We start from the raw sequence: 9,213 nt of genomic DNA, 5'->3' as shown, positions 1-9,213 counted from the left end.
TTAGATCAGGTTGTGCGCGCAGCGCTTTTTGACCCTAGGCTGTCTGGGTAGGACACTCAGTAGGTTTTGTGACACAGCCATAGACTTGACTAAAAGCACATTTTAACTTTATCTTTGTATTGTTGCCTACCGCTTCAATTGACACTTTTTTACTACTTTTTTTTTTTGGCAGACAGTTTGTTGAGTTGTTACGTTCTTAATTTAATCACAAGTAAACAATAATAAAACGGGAGTATAATAATAAAATAAAAACAATAATAACCCGTTGGGGTGAGTGCTCTTAGAGACACGTTCGTCAGTATTTTATCTTTTTTTTTAATCATAATACTCGATACACTTACACTATGCCAGCCCTACTGAAAGTTATTGTGATAAATTAATCTCAAGATCACAAACAGTTTAATTTGTTTTACATATACATTACATTTACATTTGTTTGGTTTAGTTTGTCTTTTTTTTTTTTTTTCCAAAAGATGAAAAGGTGATGTCTCATTACAGATGCACACTTGGACTCATATAAAACATGGCTTCTCAGGATTGAAACATGTTACAGATCATTTTCAATATGTACAACAAAAACCCTGCAACACAAACCAACAATTTATGTAAGCTTTAGAAGCCCCTCCCCCCAGTTTAAAAAAGCACTGCGAGTCGTTTAAAACAAAACAGCTCACAAATGTCACAGTATGTTCAGTTTTTGGCACATGGTGAATGTAATCACACAGGTAGTGGTTAAGAAAGGTCTGGAAGCACGTCCAGTGGGCTTGAGAGTCTCTCTCTGTCTCTGTCCAGAGGAGCAGCCAGCTCTTCCAGCTGCTGTTGCTGACTGTTTTCCAACTCTTCCAAGCGTCTCCGCAGCACAGACAACTCCCTCTGGTGCTGATCCTCCTGAGAAAGAAAATGCAGAAACAGATGAGTGGGATGAAGAGGGGGAAAAGAGAGAGGGGAGGATGGGAAAGCAGCAGATTTATATCCTGGGTTTTGTTATGGCCGACAAGAGAATATTCTACATTGTGGATGGGATGTTTGCAGACACCTGTATATTCGAGAAGATGGATTCTGCTGGGATGAGGAGGGATTGGGCCAGAGGGGTGGAGGAGGTCATCTGGTTGCCCAGCAACAGACGATGAAACTCATTGTGTCTCCTCTGCAGCTCCTTCAGACGCTTGCTGAGTTGAGCATGTTCTTCAGAGTATGAGGATTTCCTGAGCACGCACACACATAAATAGAAAAAATATAATATAATAATAAACATACATATATACATACATACATACATACATTATTCTCTATGGCAAAAGGCGTACGGAAGTACTTTCTAGCTGTGCTTGCTTCAATTTCAAGTTCTTCTATCTTGGCTTCCAGGAGCTGAATCTTGTCTTGAAGTTTGTTTTCTTTCAGTTCTGTCATGGTTTTTCTCTGGATAAGAAAACAGACCAATAATGCACCTTTATGATAACAATAGTTGTGACAATAAGTACAATAAATATAAAAGTACCAAACAAAAACTTAAAGATAGTCAACATATCAGCAAGGTGTCAACCGTTCATGTTCCAAAAAGAAGTTTGTAGAATGTAGACACTACCTTTTTCTGAGCAAATGCTGCCCTCTGCAGGCGCTCTTTGGCCTGGCTGTATTTCTCTCGTAGTTCTGCTTCTCTTTCCTGCAGTTTGTGTTTCTCCTCTAACCATTCCACCTGCCTTTCCTCCACCAACCTGTGACAATAAAACATCGACATTTCACTTAATTAACTTAATTCAACAATTCACTGTTCACTACATTGTTACAATTTTTAGGCTATTTTCATGGAAAGAACAGAGTAAAAATCACATTAACTGTTAATAAAAAAAAAGATAAAAATAGAACAAGTAATAATAATTGTAACAAAGAGGATAGGGATATACAAACAGGATAATTTACATACAGAAAGAAAAAAAATCTATATAGTGTTTAGTAGCATTCAAGAAGTTGAAAGTGAACAGGAAATGATGGGAGTAAGGGAGAAGTGGAATCAGAAAATAAGCACTAAGAGTTAACATGAGTAATATTTGCTAAATATTAGGCCATGGCTCTGATATATTCACATATGAAATATGGCTTATTTATTTTTTTCGAGATAATTTAATATAGCTGTCAGGACAAAAAAAAGAGATCTAATGTACCATTATAAACAAATCACCCATATTTGCAATAGCAGGGAAACATGTCTATCAAGCCCTTTTATAGAAGTTGAATCTTGCTTTGAAACCAACATTTCATCTTACCAATCAACTCTACCTCAAGCCTCTAAACTGAAGAAATGCTAAATGGCACGTTTTGATGCTCGCTCAGCAGGCTGTCAGCATTCTCTAAAATATTTTTGGTTCTCATTTGACAGCGACACTGGTATCCAGGTTACAATAAGGCGTACCTCTCGGCTTCCTGTTGGGTCCGTTCTAATTGTGTGCGAGTGCTCCGTAGTTCCTCTCTCACTCGCTCCAGACTTTCTCTCAGTCTGCTATTGGTGTCCAGCAGCTCATTCTCCGAGTGAGACAGGGTTCCTATCTGTTGATTCAGCTCAGCGTTTTGCTGATAAACACAATTTACAAAATAGATGATTTGAGTTATATGATCCGTCATGACTTCCATCTCTATATTCACAGTAATTTCACTTATTTTCCAGTGCTTACTCGTCTCAGGTCCGCGTTTTCTGCCCTTAAGCTTTCTAGCTCTTCCAGCTGTTGGCCCTGCTGCTGAACTTTGACTCTGTTTCACAAGCATTCAGACAGGAAATCAAACCGGTCAAATCATATTATCTTACTGTATTACAGCTACTGAGCATTTAGCAATTTCTTCTCACTCAGTTAAAGTCAACATGAAATAAATATTAATGTGAACGATTCATCCATGTATGTTTAATTTTTTTTATCACAATGTCATAACTGGATCTTCAATCTGATCTCAATCTGTATCAAAAACTGATACATAGAACCAAGCCCCTGACCTACATTTTTTCTTTTTCCGATAATACATTACACTCGGATATACTGCATGTCATAATATGGAGGAAAATATTTGTTGCAACGACTTTAACGATAAAGGGTCCCTTTAGATTTTATGTGGAGGTTAAACTGAATCAAATGACCCTGAAGAAGCTTGCCTCAGATTTTGCAGTTCCTTACGAACAACCTCTTCCCCCAATTGTGCAGCACGGAGATGCTCTTCCCACTCCTCTTTCTGAGAGCTCCCTGCTGCCTCCTGAAGAGCTCTCTGCTGTTCAAGCTCAGATAAACGATTCTCCAGCTCCAGCCTGATGACAATGAAATAAATTCATTTGAATGTAGAAAATCCCATGAAGCTTTGAATCAGTTCCTCGTCTGATATTAATAATAGTGCTTACTTTTCTTCCTGAAGGGTGGCCATCTTGTGTATCTCCTCCTCTCTCACCGCCTGAACCCTGCGCACCATCTCATGCTCTTTTTCAGATATCAACTCTTTATTTCTCTCAAACGCTGACTTCATGACCTCAATATCTGACTGTAGACCTAAGAGAGAGAGAGAGAGAGAGAGAGAGACATTTATTATTGTAAAATAGGTTCCAAGAAAGTAAATGAAAGAAAATAAAGATGTCTGTTTACCCTCTACTTGGCACTGCAGTGTATCTCGGTCTCTTTCTAGCTCTCTTTTGGCTCTGACACACTCTAGTTTTAAGTTACTCAACTCCAGCTTGTGTGTGTGCTTCATCTCTTCATTCTGGCCAAGAAAGCACATGCAATTGACGGGATATATTACTACAGATATGAAGCATGGGGACATGCGGTGATAAAATCTGACTGGTCATGTCACTCAGACTGCATTCATGCACCTGAATGTTGAACGAGTTGATCTCCCTTTCGGCTTTGTGCAGTTTGCCTGTGAGGAGTGTGTTTTGTTCCTGAGATAGACGGAGTTCACTTTCTGTCCGGTCCAACTGCATATGAATAGACTGCTTCTCTGCCTGAACATCAACAGAGGGGGACAGAAAAAGGCCTTCAAACGCCTTAATAAAAATCCTATATATATATTTTTTGTTCCAAATGTAATGTGTATGTTAAATGTTGTGACATATACAAATCACATATGAAAAAAACATTAAATGTGCTTATTTGATTATAGAAATGCAACAAAATATTTTTTTAATTATTTAAAATAAAACATTCATAATGAAATAAATAGTTAATATTAAAACTGCAAAATCCTAAAACATGAATCGTGAATCAGAGACTTTTTAATGTGGTCTCAAACTTTGGACTTCACGGTTTATAAATTATTTATGTTATACTTAATACATATTTATTATATATTCTATTTTTTTTTTTTTTTCAAAAAAATGTGAAATCACTGTGATAACTAATACTTGGGGTGCATAGATCAGTAAAAATTACTTAATTACTTCAAATTACGTAATTACTTCAAATGAAAAAAGCAGAATCCGCACTCACTTATAAACTTAATCAAGTTTTTTTTTTGTACAAAAAGCACAAATGCATCATCAGGATCACTAACTTGCCTCATTTTCCTTATCAAATCTTATTTGTATCATCAAAAATCAACCCTTCACTTTTATTCGCTCACCTCCAGGGCGTTTACTGCAGCCTGGGATTCAGCCAGCTGTCGGATCTGGATCCGCTGCACATTTTCGGCCTGAGCACCGGAATTATTTCTCTCCGCTCTGAGTTCAGTGACCTCTGCCTCCAGGCCTTTGAGCCGCTGGAGGAGTTGGGCTTTCTCCCTCAGCAGGGCTTCAACCCGTTTCCCGTCCCATGCCGGGTCTCCGCTCTGCAGCTGAGCAGCCAGATCCTCCTTATCACGCTCTAGTCTGGCCACCTGCACAATCACATACATAACACTCCTTCATAAAGAGACACTGCTGGGTCAAAATTCAATTCAAAATGATAAAACATACATCAGCTTCATGCCGTATCCGCCTCTCCTCCAGGACTCGGGCATGCTCCTCTTTCTGGTGATCAAACTCTGACTTGAGGAAAGTGAGGTCATAACGGAGCTTATTATACTCAGACCTGTAATTCTCTGCTTCCTGTCACAGAAAGAAATAAAGAAGGACATTTCAAGACTAAACTAGTAGATCCTTTGTAGATACTGTGTTTTTTATAACGTGTAGAAAAGACAAAGCAATCATCTGTAATGGACAGGATTCTGGCTGTAGCATGTACTTAGGTGGTTGTGATGGAAACAGGAGTAAATAGTTGTGGAGTGGGAGTCAGCTGGTGTGGAGGGGCATCTTTTACCTCCTGGAGTTTGTTGAAGCGTTCTCTGATGGGAGCCTCCAACTCCTGCTGCACCTGTGCTTTCAAGAGCTCCAGCCGCTGAGGGGTCAGCACCTTAAACACATGAACTTTGATTTATTCACTCATACACTTATTTATCTAACACTCATACTCAGTCTACATTTCAATTTGCACATAATATACCTGTACATACAACTGTCTATTGTTATATACCTGTACATACAATTGTCGATTTGTATATTTTTATTCCTTAGTTACTTGTTCTATTTTTCTATTTTTTATTATCTGTTTTTTGTTCTGTCACTGTCATTCTGTTACACTGTGGAGCTTCTGTCATGAAAACAAATTCCTCGTATGTGTAAACATACCTGGCAATAAAAACTCATTCTGATTCTGATATTCATATCTGAATATATGAACGACTAGTATAAGTATTATTAATTTGTAGCAACTAGTATGTAAAACTACAGTTTTATACTACTTTTGAATGTCATAATGAAATTATATAATGAAATGTAGTCTACGTGTTGCCTGTAAATGTAAAAAGTCTAAAGTGTACAGTAATGTGCACCTGCAGTCTGAGCTCCTCCAGCTCACGTGTTTTATCCAGCAGTTCTCCTCTGAACTCGGCCAGCAGCAGCTGCTGTTTCTCTTGAGCGACCTGGCGATCACCGAGCAGGCGTTTCAGTTCACTCTGCGCCCGGGTGTATTCATCCTGCAGTCTGCACACACACACACACACACACACACACACATTTGCTCAGCTTAACCCAAAACAGTAGACACTGAGGTTAACCAGGATATCTTACAGTATATAGATATGCAATATTCATTCACAGCACAGTCCCTCACCTGGTGTGCTCCACTTTCAAGGTCTGATAGTTGGTCTTGTGGTTCTCGCAGCGCATTCTCTCATCAATAAGCATTTTCTGGAGCTCCATATCGGAGCTGGTGAGTCCCGTAGAGCCGCTCAGGAGGACTGTGGCTTTCCCACCGCCTCCTGCAGGCTCCAGGTTTGGGAACAGGGCAGATGACTGCCCTAACGCTGGAGGGTTCATCTGGTCCATAGCAGAAAAAAAGAGCGAGGGAACAAAAGCAAAGGATTTTATACCTCCCCCAGAAACCACTAAAACCTCAAAAGATCTCTAAAAAAAAGACAAAGACCTCAATCAACACAAATGACTCCACTTCAGCCAACCAAAGTCAAGAGATGCGGTTATATCTCATCAGGACCGGCTGTTTTAAATCACTTGTAAGAGTCTAGTTAGCATGAACAAAGCATCTAATCACTACATGTGCAGCACAAGAGTCCTCATTTGCTCCTCTGTTCTCAAGTGATTAGAAGTGAAGCTCAGGTTGGTCTCTAGTGATTCCCTCTGTGTTGTAGAAACAGAGCTAGTCCAACACATAACGGCTTCCCATGTTGTCCAAGCAACTGAGCCACTCGGGAAACTAACCCAGTGCATTTAAAACAGCGCTAGATGAAGCACTTCGTGTTGTCTGTGAGTGGAAGTCAGTGCATCGATGGTTTTAACTGCTGCTATACTGAAATCAAATGTCATGTAAACAGTGCATACTGCAGTTATTTAATAAATAAACACATCTGCTGGGCGTAAAGTGCTGCATGCGTTCAAAACTGCATAAAACATAATAATACATTTGTGCATTAGGCTACAAAGCAAATGATTTGAAAAGCTGTTGTAAAGTTACCCGATTCAACACTGACAGCGACGCACTGTTGTTACGAGTTGATGATGGCGGCCTGAGTCGCCTTTCAAAATAAAAGACTTATTTTGACTACAAAGTTAACAAAATATGATATTAACACCATCGTTATTTAGTTCAAAATATTAGTTATTAATATGATCCGAATTGTATTTGTATATTTGTGTAATGTGCAATAATAATCTAACGAAATTTTCTAATCTAATAGAACTTTCTTTCATTCATATGTATATTATAATCAGTGTTGGGGGTAACGCATTACAAGTAACGTGAGTTACGTAATCAGATTACTTTTTTTCCAAGTAACTAGTAAAGTAACGCATTACTTTTTAATTTACAAGAGAATATCTGAGTTACTTTTTCAAATAAGTAACGCAAGTTACTTTTTTTTCCAATTTATTGATTGGCAGCTCTCCTGTCCTCATGTTGAGAGAAATCAGATGTTACTGTAGTTCTAAAATAAATATGAATATGCATTAACTCATCTCACTCACATAAAACAAACAGATTCAGTATTCCTCAAAATGAATAAAAAATAATGCAACTCAGAATATGACGCAAACCTGCAATAGCTAAATGTTAAACAACACAAATATCCTTTATGTATTTAATCCCATTCTATTTGCTTCTGACCTTCGATGATCCCGTTTCCACCATACTAATAAGCACAAATTACTCTAGACAAACATTTGTGTCTTTTTTGATTGCTGAAGTGTGTTGAAATTTCTTCTACTGCATTCAATCGTGCGGATGTAAATTTACTGTCCCTTCAGCCCGAGGCTTATTCATTTCACTTTTGGTGTGAAAAGGCTTTTATATTTGCCAAAAATATAACTTTTTTATTTTAAAAACAAAGCAAGTCCTGTCCAGATTTTAAAAGTAACGCAAAAGTAACGTAACACATTACTTTTCATAAAAAGTAACTAAGTACCGTAATTAGTTACTTTTTTATGGAGTAACGCGATATTGTAATGCATTACTTTTAAAAGTAACTTTTCCCAACACTGATTATAATGAATGAATACATTAATATTTTATTATGCTTAACAAGATACGGTCACAATGAAGGTAAAAAAAGGAAAGAAAGGCATACAGGTTTGAAGCAATTGTAGATATGTAAATGTAGAATTTTCTTTTTTGGGGTGAACGTCGCAATATCTATGCATTTTGCAATAACGCTTTTATGCCAGCAGAGGGCGAAAATTGACAGTATTTGAATTTTGTCCTTCAATGCAATTTGTTCTGTCAAATTGTGTTCTTTACTGTCACATGATATCCAGACAGATGCTTTCATTCATACAGACAACTCTGTGGTAATGCAAAGGTACGTTTTGGACTTGTAAAGGATCATATTATCTGCAGGACACAATAACCACAGTAAAAGCAGAGTTTATGCACCCATGGCTGTGTTCAGGGTTTGTTTTTGTTTCCTATTTGAATTTACATGGGTAGTTAACATTGATTCTTTTATATATATATATAAAAAAAATGTGTTGAGATTGGCGTGGGTGTTTTTCTTTTGGCCCTGCAGGCCCTGAACCTCTTGATATCTTTGGGCATGAACCAGCCCTCATGCTGTTATGAAAGTTATTTATAGTTTTTGCTAAGTATTTTATCTTTAAAAGGACAAGAGAATAGTCCACTCCTGAAATAGCCACTGCTTTTCCCACATTTTATTATGTGTGAGTGAAGAGAAAGAGAGTGTTTTCTTTTTTAACCTGAACATTTATTCAGGTGCTCAGAGAAGTATGCTAAGTGCTTGCGATGCGGCCTGTTTAGACCAAAGGTACATTAGTCTTTTTTTGTATTTACTTATTTTATAACATAAAAATGATCAAATGTAAAGCTGTGTAATGTAAAGGTGCTGTCGTTTTTGGAATACCACACATGAGCTGTTACTATTATCTGGCAGATATCATTGAAATAACACAACTGTGCCCAGCAATAGTCCATCACACTAGCTTGCCACTCTTTTTAGCCAATCAGAAGCCTGACAATCTTCTCGCAGTTTTGTTTGGAATTTACGTTTTTGCTCCCTCTTTCCTGATATTAGCAAACTATGAAACATAAGTTGTGTCCCAAAAGACATTCTATACACTATGCACGTACACTGTGCACTTATTATGAAGGTTATTTTGTCATCCACCTTAGGAGCCTGATAGCCCCTCCCCTTCCGCTATGTAAGGAAAGCTAAAATGTTTATAGCACCTTTAATACAATA

General features: G+C 37.9%; 1 protein-coding gene across 1 annotated transcript; it reads right to left on the bottom strand.

Moving 5' to 3' along the window:
- Positions 1-451: 451 nt before the first annotated feature.
- On the bottom strand, positions 452-6,349 carry LOC107557301 (centrosomal protein of 83 kDa-like). Its single transcript, XM_016240684.1, has 15 exons — positions 6,120-6,349; positions 5,839-5,989; positions 5,268-5,360; positions 4,925-5,056; positions 4,594-4,845; positions 3,845-3,976; positions 3,618-3,732; positions 3,380-3,524; positions 3,140-3,289; positions 2,670-2,745; positions 2,411-2,568; positions 1,586-1,715; positions 1,316-1,419; positions 1,037-1,205; positions 452-888 (listed from the first exon to the last, which is right to left on the bottom strand). The coding sequence occupies exons 1-15, from the start codon at positions 6,332-6,334 to the stop codon at positions 733-735; spliced, it is 2,178 nt and encodes a 725-aa protein (XP_016096170.1). The 5' UTR covers positions 6,335-6,349; the 3' UTR covers positions 452-732.
- Positions 6,350-9,213: the final 2,864 nt, after the last annotated feature.

Source organism: Sinocyclocheilus grahami, unplaced genomic scaffold (genome assembly GCF_001515645.1).
Source record: "Sinocyclocheilus grahami isolate Dianchi unplaced genomic scaffold, SAMN03320097.WGS_v1.1 scaffold597.1, whole genome shotgun sequence".
NCBI lineage: Eukaryota > Metazoa > Chordata > Actinopteri > Cypriniformes > Cyprinidae > Sinocyclocheilus > Sinocyclocheilus grahami.
The sequence above is the reverse complement of the archived record's forward strand: the minus strand, read 5'-3'. Positions and strand labels throughout refer to the sequence as shown.

Bases quoted from the DNA above. Each gene is read 5' to 3' on its own strand.
- LOC107557301 (XM_016240684.1), bottom strand. From the start codon at position 6,334: ATGGACCAGATGAACCCTCCAGCGTTAGGGCAGTCATCTGCCCTGTTC. The intron at 5,990-6,119 runs GTGAGGGACTGT...GTGTGTGTGCAG, and splicing joins TTGAAAGTGGAGCACACCAG to ACTGCAGGATGAATACACCC. The intron at 3,733-3,844 runs GTGCATGAATGC...TTTCTTGGCCAG, and splicing joins TCAACTCGTTCAACATTCAG to AATGAAGAGATGAAGCACAC.